Source organism: Cetorhinus maximus, chromosome 8 (assembly GCF_964194155.1).
Source record: "Cetorhinus maximus chromosome 8, sCetMax3.hap1.1, whole genome shotgun sequence".
Classification (NCBI taxonomy): Eukaryota; Metazoa; Chordata; class Chondrichthyes; order Lamniformes; family Cetorhinidae; genus Cetorhinus; species Cetorhinus maximus.
The window spans coordinates 69258039-69271493 of record NC_135886.1 but is presented as its reverse complement, the minus strand read 5'-3'; the positions used below and the strand labels follow the sequence as shown (position 1 = coordinate 69271493).

Below are 13455 nucleotides of genomic sequence, written 5' to 3'. Positions count from 1 at the left end.
GAACCACTGTACTTAGATTTCTAGAAAGCATTTTATACGGTACCACATCAAAGGTTATTGCAGAAAATAAAAGCTCATGGTGTAGGGAGCAACATATTGGCGTAGATAGAAGACTGGCCAGCTGACAGGAAATAGAGAGTAGGCATAAATGGGTCATTTTCTGGTTGGCAAGATGTAACAAATGGTGTGCCACGTGGATCAGTGCTGGGCCTCAACTTTTTACAATTCATATAAATTACTTAGATGAAGGACCGAAAGTATGATTGCTAAATTTGCTGATGACACAAGATAGGTAGGGAAGTAAGTTGTGAAGAGGACATAAGCAGACTACAAAAGGATATAGATAGGTTAAGTGAGTGGGCAAAGATCTGGCAAATGAAGTATGATGTGGGAAAATGTGGAATTGTCCATTTTGGCTGGAAGAATAATAAAGCACATTTTCTCTAAATTGTGAGAGATTGCAGAGCTCTGAGATGCAGAGGCACCTGGGTGTCCTAGTGCATGATTTGCAAATAGTTCGCAGGGACAGCAGGTAATTAGGAAAGCTAATAGAATGTTATCATTTATTATGACAGGAATTGAATATAAAAGTAGGGAGGTTATGTTTCAGTTATACAGGGCATTGGCAAGACTGGAGTACTGTGTACAGTATTGGTCTCCTTATTCAAGGAAGGGTGTAAATGTGTTGGAAGCAGTTCAGAGAAAGTTTACTAGACTATTACCTGGAATGGCAGGTTGTCTTACCAGGTTCGACAGTCTAGGCTTGTATCTGCTGGAATTTAGAAGAGTAAGTGGCGACTTGACTGAAACATACAAGATCCTGAGGGGTTTTGACAGGGTGGATGTGGATAGGATGTTTCCCTTTGTGGGAGAATCTAGAACTATGGGTTACATGGGTCACTTTAAAGATAAGAGATCACCCATTTAAGACCGAGATGGCGAGAAGTTCTTTCTCTCAAGGGGTTGTAAGTCTTTGGAACTCTCTTCCTCGAAGGGCGTTGGAAGGCAGAGCTTTTGAATATTTTTAAGGCAGAGGTACATGGTAAGGGCCTGAAAGATTATCATGGGTAGGTGGGAATGTGGAGTTGAGGTTACACACATCAGCCATGATCATATTGAATGGCAACGCAGGTTCGAAGGGCCGAGTGGCCTACTCTTGCTCCTAATTCATATGTTCATGTGTATTCACCACTTGAAACACTGACTCTCCGGCCCAGTGCCTTTCTTGACCCTTGGGCTCGCCACCGCCTCCTGCTTCCTGACCATCCCGGTCACTGCCGATTATGCTCGCTGAATCCCCCTCTGGCCAACCCTCCCTCTCGCCAAATCTCACACTTGCTTCTTCCCTCTTCCAAACTCTCGCTATGAATGAGGGCTCGCAAGATGTGCAGCGAGTGGTAGGAGAGTAGCTTCGAATTGCAGGGTTGCAGAGGTAATTCGCAAGCTGGAGAGATGGCAAGAAGAAAGGTCCGCAGCTACCCAGATGGTTGAACGCAACTAGGTGGGTCAACAAGAGGGAGGATCGACAGAGACCGGGGATGGTCAGCAAGAGCAAAGGTTGGTAGCGACTTGTAGGGTTGGCGAGAAGGAGGTTGGTAGCAAGAGGAAAGGTCAACAGCAACCGGAAGGTTTGGCGGGAGGGAAGGTTGACATTGACCAGGATGGTCGAGGAGTGGGAGAGGCCACTCCGAAATGGTGCTGATGAGGTCATGTGACCCTACGTCAGACATGGCGTGAAATGATGGTAAAATGAAACTCCCAACTCTAAACTGATTAACATTAATGCAAGATGACTTAAAATGGTGACTTCCTGTACATGTGTACAAATCATTGAAGTTGGGAGGACAATTTGTGAAAGCGGTTAAAAAACGTTTGCTGGATCCTGGACTTTATAAATAGAGGCATAGAGTACAAAAGCAGGGAAGTTAGTGAACCTTCATAAAACACTGGTTCAGCCTTAACTGCAGTATGCTGTCCAGTTCTGGGCCCCACACTTCAGGAAGGATGTGAACGTATTAGGAGTGCTGAAAAGATTAATAAGAATAGGTCCAGGCAAGAATGACTTCAGTTTTGTGGATAGATTGGAAAAGCTGAGGCTGCCATTGGAGGTTGAGGAATAGTTATTCTGCTCGGTCTCCCTGTCAACATGCAAGAGACTTTTGACTGTGCATCATTTTGACCAGATGTTCCAACTGCTCGATAATACTGAAAACAAGAAACTGAATGAGAAAAAAGAGGATGGCTAAAACTCAGAGTAGGGTTGGGGGTGTTTGTATCACTGTACTAGTGGGGGTGGGAGTCTGTACCTGGCCGAGATGGAGTTGGGAATCTGTACCACTGTACCAGTCCGGGGTTGGGTTTGTGAGTCTGTACTGGAGCGGTACTGGGAGTCTGTTTGTATTGGGTTGGGGGTTAGGGTGGGAGTCTGGGCTGGTCCAGGCCGGAGCGGGGACTGGCTCGGATCTTGTAACTGGTTCGCATTCATTCCAACCTCAAGATGTGTGAAGCTTGATTTCTTAGGTGCTTGGCAGATAATAGGCCTATGAGAAAGTGTAAAACCTGAGCTGCGCATTATGTTATCTTATCTTATATCTTACCCAGTTTAAATCAATTAAAAACAATGTTTTGATCATTATGTGGTGCAGTGAAAGCTTCAATAAGCAATATTCCGAGATAGAATGTTACAGATTTCCATGGTAATCTGAACCTGTACATTCTGTTAAAAAATTCATTATTCCTTGGGTGCCAAAAGTAGGTGCAGGGGGAGTTTATGGAGTAGGGTGGGGTAATTTCCTGGTGCTTGTGTTCCTGCTTTCTGTTGCCGATCTGTACCAGGCTGGAACTGGGGTGGGATGTGTACTGGGCTGACTGAAGCTCTGGATGTGCAGGAATCTGTGTTGCGAATGGGAACGTGGCAACACCCTAGGACCCTTCTCGATGGGTCTGGTGATATTTAAAATTGTAAATGAGGAATGATTTACTGTTGGGGAATATGGCTACACTCATTCCTACAGTGTTGCATCAAACTGACGCTTGACTGTGTTGATTCTTGGCTGCAGCACAGTTCCACTGCATCAGCCAAGGTCAGTTAGTTCAGTAGAGATAAGCAATTGAACCTGGGAACTTCCTTCCTTGTGAGACTAGTGGATAGGTTGATCCCCCTTCAGGATCTTGACTGCTACCTTTTAAGTAAATAAACATGTGATGGTGGTGGGTAGAGTGGAAATGAAAAGAGAAATGATCAAAATGCAAAACTTCATTTGATCTATTACTAGCTTACGTAAACTGCTTCTTATGCCTGTCTGATTTCTGTTTCATTGCATTAAATAGTTGAAATTTGAGATTAATCTGATCTTAGTTTATTATTGTAAACGGAGAGAAAATGTGTGTAGACTCTTAACAAGTTTGTGAATACTTCAACTTTCAGTGCGGCATGTGGCATGCAAGCTGGTCTGTCTGTGTGACTATGCTGATCCAACTGAAGAGACACTGCAAAGACAAATATTGGTGAGTTTTGAGATGTAGCATTTGTTAGATTATTGGTAAGGTGCTTTTATGGATGGAACAGATGTGTTTGATTATGCAGTAATTTTGGGGCTAATTAGTTATATTATTACCATTTCTGGTAATAAAGCCAGGCACCACATCATGGATGCTGTGTTAGTTGCAAAACAGTTATTGTACTTCAAAGGAATTAATTGTACATGAAGCACTAACTTTTTCAGAAATGTGTAGGCATAATGAAAATACAAGTAAGTGCTTATTTTTAATTTTCATACACATAAAATATATTTGAATGCAAAGTTAGTTGCATTAAGATTTAAAATCACTTCAAATGTAACAATGTTGTTTGGATCAATGTACTTTAATTTTGGTCAAAGAAGTTGTTTTTCTGTCCATTAGGGATAATTATTTGTTATTGAAAATTATATATACAATGAATATTACAACTTCCTGAAGAAAGACTGGCCTAATATTTTGAAAATTGTGCACCTAGGTGACAAGTACATACATGTCGAGACCAATTTTAACATTTCATGCAAAATAGGCAGTCAACAGGTGGATAGTGCCTGTTGTTGCTGTTTGGTGCCCAGGCCTCAAGTGCATATTTCCATTATTCTCAAATGTATTTCCATCCATTGTTGTATCTCTACCTTTTAGCCTATTTTTATCCCTTCCCCCCACCCCACCCCCACTAGGGCTATCTGTCACTTGCTCGTCCTGCTTTCTACCCTTAATGTCATTATTAGCACATTCCTTAGCTAATATCACCACTGTCAACACCCCTTTGTCCTTTTATCTATGACATCTTTGGCAATCTCTTCCTTGCCTCCACCTATCACTGGCCCTCTATCCAGCTCTACCTGCCCCACCCCACTCAACCAGCTTATATTTCACCTCATTTCTATATTTCTTAGTTCTGATGAAGAGTCATATGGACTTGAAACGTTAACTGTATTCCTCTCAGCTGATGCTGTCAGACCTGCTGAGTTTTTCCGGCTATTTTTGTTTTTGTTTCAGATTTCCAGCATCTGCAGTATTTTGCTTTTATCTCAAATGCATAGGTCCAGGGGACTGTGCATGCTAATTCAGCACTCTGACGTATTTTGCTATTAGGGGAAGTTGGGATGTTGGGCAAGTCCCTACCTGGAGCTTTGTGATAATCTGTCCCTGGGAAGGGTTAATGTGATTGGCAGAGTGCCATGCACAGACCCATAGTGGGCTGGATAATTTTTGAGACTAACAGGAGCGATCAGCTGATCAATGCTGATAGAAATGGGCAAAGTGCCCATGTCAGGTGCTGTGCCCGAGTGTATCACAGAATTGTAAATGGGTTTTTCCGTATGTCATGGGACCTAAATTTGAATGTTCAATCTGACCTTCCATATGAACCAGCAGGTATTCTGGCTGTCCATTCAAAGGCCCCAGCCAAGTTAACTGTGGCCAGTCTCTGCGTACTTGGGGTACCTAGTGAATTAATTTTATTTTCTGTTTGTTAGCAATCAGTTTATGCCAGGCAACCTCAAGCTAAAATCAGCTACTGTCTATTCACACATGTTGTGAAAATGTTTAATTTCACAATTCATCAGCTTGAGGAGTATAATGATTAACAGACATTAAAGTTTTTAAATGTAAGATAATGGAGCCCCTGGTGAGAGGCAGTAAACAGACTTTAAGGAATTACGATTCAAAGGGTAGCCTTTGTTTATTTAATAAGGTCAGGGTTGAAAGTCGGAAAACAGTAAACAATAGGTGACCCTTTTCTGAGCCTTGGTGGAGATGAGATGTCTACAGTTGTCTTGATAAGGGTGTTTAAATTATTCATATGGTTTCCCAAAACGAAGGGAAGGTTTAGGAATGGGAGAAAATTAGTTTAAATCTCTATCTGGGACATTCCAGGCGTGCCACATTGCCGTGGAAATAGATTTCAGGGAGGTAGGTTTTGGTTCTGGCTTTACCTGTGTAATTTTTTTACAGAAGCAGTTAGTTGGAACTTGGGAGTGGCTTTGAGATGCAGAGAGAGAATTTGCCAAAGATGTCGCCCAGAAGCAAAGGGCCATCATAAATCAGGGCCAGAATCTTCGGATGGGGGGCGGGGCCTGCTCACCGACGCGTAAAATGGTGCGCGGTGATGTCGGGCATGCGTCCTGACATCACCGTGTGTCATTCAGATCTTGAGTTCAGCAGGCGCACATCGGAGTTGGCTGTGCACCCGCCAAACTGTCAAAGGCCTATTAAGGCCATTTAACTAGTAATTAAACTAATTAACTGAGTTGCCCGTCCAACCTTAAGGTTGGCGGGCAGGCGAAGAGCCCAGGCAGCCTTCGGGCGGGATGAGGTTTCATGAACGTTTTTAAACTTTAATAAATTTTTAAAATAAAATTCATTGACATGTCCCAGCTCATGTGACACTGTCACTTGAGGGGACATGTCTTAAAACATTTCTTTTTCATTAAAATTTTCAAAAATCAAACTAATCTCCCTGAGGCAGCTCTTTGCCTCAGGGATATTTCTACACGAAAGAACACATGCACCGACTCAGCCTACTCCCCCCGCCTGCACAGGGAGCGCACAATGCTTCCGGTTGTGTGTCACGCTGGGTGGGCCAATTAAGGCCCACCCACATAAATGGCAGCACGCAGCCGATCGCGAGTGGTGAAAGGCTACGCGCCCGCTTGAGCCTGCTCTTATCCAACCCCCCTGATGGGGAGAAAATTCTCTCCCAGGTATACTTCTGGGTTGGAGTTACGAAGCAAGAGTGCAATGAGCTGAGCTGGGGTGGCTATACCTTTGTTTGGTCCCTGGAGAAGTGAAGGAACCCTTAAGATCCTGTAATGTATGGGGAAATTCTTGTGTGGAAATAAAAGCAGAACAGGGAGTTTCCTATTGAGATTTTTGGGTTTAAAGAATAAGTGTTTCTGAAATATAGAATTAAGTTAGTAGTACTTGCTTTGTTTAACTCTTGTACAGTAAAGTATTTTTCTTTAAAAAGTGGCGTACTTCTTTCAGTTAATAGCTGGGAGTTTGGATACCTTTTTAAACATTAATAGTTTACCTCGAGCTAGTAAGATACGGTTATGTGAGAAATACATTTAATTTGTGGATAGATTACATCATAAAACATGACTACTTTTTGTTACAGATGTTCACCAAAACTGGAAGAAGCTGGTTGGATTGCAGGAAGCCCTTACTGGCAGATGGATTCCTGGACTTGGCTGTGACAGTACTTTGGTTTTATCCTCTCTTAATCTGTTTCCTAAGTTTAATTGGGTTCTGTGTTTTACTTGATGCAGGCATTCTGTTAATGGTCTATGCTTGCAATGTCTCTCGAGACTTACATTTCATAGTAAAATGCTAATGAAACGACACACAGGCTACATGTTTGCTTTGTTTATGGGCTCATGGGATTGGGGGCTGATTTATTAGCATGAGTTTAGGATTGGTTAAGAGACAGAAAACAGAGTAGGAATGAACAGGCCATTTTCAAGTTGGTAAGCTGTAATTAGTCGAGTACTGCAAGAATTAGTGTTTTGGCCTCAGCTATTTACAATCTATACAAATGTCTTACATAAGGAGGCTAAATGTAATGTATCCAAGTTGCCTGACAATACAAAGTGGAGTAGGAAAGTAAGTTGTGAGGAGGACTTAAAGAGGCTGCAAAGATAAGTTGAGTGTGTGGGCAAGATCATCGTAGATGGGATATAATGTGGTGAAGTGTGAAGTTATCCACTTTGGTAGGAAAAGTAGAAAAGCAAAATAATTTTTAAATGGTGAGAGACTAGGAAATGTTGGTATTCAGAGGGACATGAGTGTCCTTGTATGCGAAATACGGAAAGTTAACATGCAGGTACAGCAAGTAATTGGGAAGGTAAGTAGTATGTTAGGCTTTAGTGCAAAGGAATTGAAGTATAAGTGTAAAGACCTTTACATAACAGTATATAAGGCCTTGGTGAGACCACACATGGAACACTGTGCAATTTTGGTCTACTTACCTATATACTTTCCTTAGAGGGTGTGCAGCAGAGATTCACTAGGCTAATTGCTGAGATGTGAGGAAAGATTGACTACATTAGATCTATATTCCCTAAAATCTAGAAGAATGAGAATGTGACCTAATTGAAAGGGAAACATTTGTTGAGCTGTGAGGAAGAATGAGTGGGACTAAATTGGCTAGTTCTTTCATGGAGCCGGAACAGGCAAGATGAGCTGAATGGCTTCCTGTGCTGTATCAGAGTCATAGATCATTCTGTGTTTTGATAACCTTGGTTATCTGTATCACCAGAATAGTTCTATTTATTGCCAGTTTCTAAAAACAACTCCAACCATTATCCACCTATTTCTATGCGTTTTGCAGTGTGCCAAAACTCAAATCTTTCCATGTTTTTATTGTTCTGCCATGTTTCTTTGTTGAAATCTAGGAACTGATCAACTCCTGGTTTAACTTGACCCATTGTTCCATGACTGTATAGGCTCAGCCTGTTACTATTTATAAGTTTCATTATTTTAAACTTTGGTTCTTTCTCACAATCATGCCTAGGAAGTTTATGATAATGACATAAGGCTTTTGACTGTGCTGATCTTTGTTCCTGCTGCTCTTGAGTTCAGTAGCTTTTCCTCTGGACTTTACTGAACATTGCTTTTAGAAGGGCAATACTGTATGCTGGACTGAAGCTGATGCTGCTCTGTCTTCTTGCTACATGTTCTCACTAAATAGGGCCTCATTGATTCTTCTTCTTTGGGCAAGGTACTGAAACAACAACAACAACTTTTATTTATGTAGTGCCTTTAATGTAATAAACAACCACCAGCTGCTTCACAGGAGTATTTGGCACCATGCCATATAAGGAGATATCAAGTATGATGACATGGTCTGAGAGGTAGATTTTAAGGAATTTAAGGAGGAAAGGAGTAGAGAGATGCAGAGCTGTAGGGAAAGAAGTCCAGAGTTTAGGGCTTTGCCAGCTGAAGGCATGGCAACCAATGGTGGAGCTATTAAAATTGGGGATGTTCGTTTCGGGGTCAAATATGACACCAAGGTTGCTTACAGGCTGGTTCAATCTCAGGCAATTACCAGGGAAAATTATGGGAGTCAGTGACTGTGGAACAGAGTTTATGACAGACATTGAAAACAATGGCTCAACCTTCCCAGTATTAAATGGGAGGAAATTTCTGTTCATTCATACAGGATATCAACCAAGCAGTCTGATAATTTAGACAGTGGAGGAGTCAAGAGAGATGGTACTGAGGTACGATTAGGTGTTGTCAGCGCAGTTATGATAACTGGCGCTGTTCGTGAATGCTGTTGCTGAGGGGCTGCAGGTAGATGAGATATATACTCGAGATAATAGTTTGGAGCAGGAAGAGAAGCCATTGCAGGTGATCCCTAACTACGATTATATAGATTTGAATGGAACAAGGTGAGTGCAGCCCCGCCCGTTGGACAACAGAGGTGTTGGAGAACAATGATGTGAACAACCATGTCAAAGGCTGTAGATAGGTTGAGAAGGATGAGCAGGGATAGTTTACTGTTGGCATAATGTAACATTTGGGTTTGGGAGTCACAGATTATCCAAAAAGGTCAAGCTCATAAGTGATTTTCAAGTAATTTATTAAATAGTTTATTAAGAAACAACAGTTCAAAAATGATGCATAAGCTAAATAGACATGAAAAGCATACGATATGTAACAGGTGACATACTGGAGAACCAAATTAACAGATGGCACGGTGAGTGTTGATCTCAGTAGCTGGTGGCAACAGCCTTTTTTAAAAATTCACTCAAGAGATGTGGGCTTTGCTGGCTAGGCCAGCATTTATTGCCCATCCCTAATAGCTCTTTAGAAGGTGTTGGTAAGCTGCCTTCTTGAACTGCTGCAGTCCCTGTGGTGTATGTGCACCCACAGTGCTGTTAGGGAGGGAGTTCCAGGATTTTGACCCAGTGACAGTGAAGGAACAGTGATAAATTTCCAAGTCATCACCCCTCCAAGTCTGCTCTCTAGCCAAAAGTGTTAGGAAGCTCTTACCAGGTCATACTCCATCTGAAGAAGGCAGAAGTCAGCATGGATCACTTCAAAAACTCTGCTGTCTGAAGCGATTTTTTTTCCCCCTCTTGAGAGACTGATTTTAACCTTTTATCAAACAGTTGGTTTATGTGTAGATCATGAGATCCAACCTTATCAGGAATGTCCGTACTAGGGACATGTCATTGGCAGAGATAACAGGGCTGTGTTGTGTTTTTCAGTCAGCAAGCTGCTATAAAAGCTTCCTTCTTAAGATTTCTACAATATTTAATACATTCCTTAAGATTTTATAAGTTTATTTTACTGTGATTTCTTACAGCCATCACATACAATTTTGTTCATGATTTTGATAAGAGCTGTTCCTATGGTAGGAGCAGAAATCTAATTGGTGGAATTCAAATATGGTGATCTGGAAAGATGGGCATGGATTTGAGAGGTGACAGCATCTCCAAGACTGAGCAGAGAGGAATGGGGTGGTAGTTCACTAGAATGATGAGGTCTAGGGTTTCTTTTGAGGGGAGGGGTAATGATAACAGATTTGAAGGAGAGAGATAATACCTGAAGAGAGACATTAACAATATCAGTTAACATGAACTGGTTCTGCTATACCTCAGCTTGGGATCAGAGCCTTCATAAAAGGAAGAAGAAATAATTAAAATTACTGTAAGCACTTGATGAAGTGCCCTTGAGTTGCAGGCTGCTTTGTAAGTACATCCCAATACTAGTCACTTTCTTCTGGAGAGGAGGGAAGGAAATTGGAAGCATGAAAAATGTGGTTTGGAATTATTTAATTTTTATCTTTGAATTACCCTGCTGCAAAATAAGCCTTGAACTTAGCTGGTACCTGCCAGATTTTTCTAACTTATTTTAGGAGTAAGATATCTAATATTTTGTAATTAGGTGGTAGAAATATCAGCTGCCTATATCCACGCTATTTCTTCATTATCTTCCACATCTGTAATTCATCTTTCTTTACTCCAGATAGCAAGTTAATGGCATTAAAGGCAAGTTTCCTACCTTGAAAAGGAATGGGAAGCTTACTGTTAGCCCTAGTCAAGAGAGTAGTAGTGAGCAGCTTTCATGCATTTACTTACATCAGAGTGAGGCAAGTGAGCAATGTCCCCAGTAGCACCCTGGAAAGATCTTGAGGCAAAAATGTTGAGAGTCATAGTTGCTCGTAATGCCACTAGCAAAGAATGGCTACCTGGCCCAGAAGGCAGTAGGTCTTGTTACAGGAAGCTGCAAACTTCCTTCCTAAAGTTAAAATTTCCCCTCAAGTTTCAATTCTATAACCTTGTGCTGATTTACCAAGTTTTTCTTTTTAGTGCCAGCTGACAAGTAAATTACTGGTGGTTGCCTTACATTTCAGATTTTACTTAGCGCTCTGATCCTGACTGTTACTTTGATTCTGATCAATTTCACTGATAGCTATGGTTAAGATCACTGGCTGAAATGACCTAGCTTGGGTAAAAATGACATTGAGTGGTTTATAAATATGCATATGAATAGAAATTTTATATAGTTGCAGCAGTCTGAGAACTTGTTAAAAATTTTGTGTATTACAGTGCTTAAGATTGAAGATTTAAATTCCCCAATAAAAGATTTTAACACTTTGCATCTTTTTGCCCTAGAGTTTGGAGATGTTGTATGCAAAGCTAATTGCTAGATATGATGGCCAATCAGATGTAAATGTTCTTAAGAATGATGTGGAAAAGGACCTCTTCAAAGTTCACTCCTATCAGGCAGAATCAGTATGTGCATATCTTGAACTACTATATTTACAACATAAGAGTTAATTTTCTGCCAGATTGTTTATTATCTAATGTGGGAATTGTTACTGTATTCATTCCCGGGTTGGCTTGACAGGGCCTACAGAAATGGTTGGTAACTTCTTGGCAAATGTGGCCAAGCAAGCAACAATGGTTCATAATCACTCTGGCATGCCCAATACTATGAAAAGCATAACATGATTTAATCGCAATGTGTTTGAAAAACTCTTGGCATAAGGGTTAGACAGGCAATGTTGTAGTGGTGCCATGGCACAACTGCTTTTGCAGCAGTCATTTGGAACCAACAACATCTGCCGGAGTGAAGTTTGCTACCTCTCTGCAGATGTTGATCACTGGCGAGAGGGCATCAAGCCCCCCTTGGTCTGCCTTACTTGCCATACATCCTTTTGGTTCCTTTTCCCTTTGTACAAGACAGCCTAGAAGATTTCTGGTGGCGAATCCACTGGCGGTAATAACAGGAGCTTGAGGCAAATAAATAAATATCTTATCGAAAAGCAAAATAATACAGAGACTAGAAGATGGAAATTTTAAAAAATGCTGGTAATACTCAGCAGGTCCTTGGAGAGAATTAGAGTTAACATCTTAGGTTGATGACCTTTTATCAGAACAGGTTCCTGGGTTAATACTAGCAGCGGTGGGGTGAGGCCCTTAATTGGGCACTTAAGGGCCTCAGTTGGTGACAGGGCAGGAAGGTTGTCCATGGGTCTTCCTGCCCCAGACTTGATTGGAACGGAGGTGGGAAGGTGGCAGGGTCCCCAACTACCATTCTCCCACCTCATTCCAAGCCCCCTCACCACCAAACTTGTCATGGGGGAGGGCACAAGATTCTGTCCAATGTCATTGTGGTCAAAGTCTAACTTTTTTCTCTCCATTGTTAGGCTGTGACTCAGTGTGATCATAAGAATGCAGTGACTTGTATCCAACGCTGCAAAGATATGCTACTCAGAATGCCCAAAGAGGTTTGTTAGTGTGTTTAACATTTATGTACTGGTTATGGTCACTCTAAAATGTCCTTTGTGGCACTGCTGCCAATGGCATATTCAATGCGACTTGGATTGAGTTTAGCTGTGCCTCAGGATTTATTTAATTCAATGTTGAGTCATCTGTATCACTAACACAAAACCAAACATATCTGAAATGAAATATTTCATAAAATTCTAATCCCATAAGGAAGTAACATATTCTGCTTGCTAAGTGCACACTGGGATATTGAACCAAAGTGAATGTGTTTTCTGGAATTGTGATTTGTGACTTAAACAGAACTTCTTTGTAGGTATTACACCATTTAATCTGCATTCAAAAATCTTCCTGTACTCCCAACATCAATCTGTCAAAGTAATTATAAATCTGTGATCACACTTTGCTAGTACTGAATGAATATAAATGAAAGCTTCTACTGTGCTGTATGTGTTATATATTAATGATTTGGACATGAACATGGGGGGCACGATTGGGAAATTTGCAGATGACACAAAGATTGACCGAGTAGTGGATAGTGTAGAGGATAGCCATAATCTCCAAAACGATATAGATGGGTTGGTGGAGTGGGCGGTAAAGTGTCAGATGGATTTTAACATAGAGGTGTGAGGTCATACATTTAGGGAGGTCAGACAGTTACAGGGATTACACAATAAATGGGAATATACTAAGAGGGGTAGATAAAGTGAGAGATCCTAGCGTACAAGTACACAGGTCCCTGAAGGCAGCAGTTCAAGTAGACAAGGTTGTAAAGAAGGCATATGGAATGCTCTCCTTCATTAGCAGAGGTATAGAATATAAAAGTAAGGATATAATGTTGGAATTGTATAAAACACTGGTGAGGCCACAATATTGTATTGTATACAGTATTGTGTGCAGTTCTGGTCACCACATTAAAAGAAGGACGTAATAGCTCTGGAGAGAGTGACCAGGAGGTTTACAAGAATGTTGCCAGGGTTAGAAAAATGTAGCTACAAGGAGAGATTGGTTAGGTTGGGGTTATTTTCCTTAAAACAAAGAAGATTGAGAGGTGACTTGATTGAGGTATACAAAATTATGAGGGGAATAGATAGTGGACAGGATATAATTGTTTCCCTTGATGGAGAATTCTAGAACCAGGGGATGTAGATTCAAGATAAGTGGCAGAAGGTGTAGGGGGGACATGAGG

General features: G+C 41.3%; 1 protein-coding gene across 1 annotated transcript in view; it reads left to right on the top strand.

The window, feature by feature from the left end:
- The window catches only part of tex11 (testis expressed 11), a 201773-nt gene that overhangs the window by 18903 nt on the left and 169415 nt on the right, over nt 1-13455 (top strand). Inside the window, exons 3-6 of the mRNA XM_078546158.1 lie at nt 3428-3507; nt 6644-6724; nt 11151-11270; nt 12188-12268. Of these exons, the coding sequence (XP_078402284.1) occupies nt 3428-3507; nt 6644-6724; nt 11151-11270; nt 12188-12268 (362 nt within the window). The remainder of the gene's footprint in view (nt 1-3427; nt 3508-6643; nt 6725-11150; nt 11271-12187; nt 12269-13455) is intronic.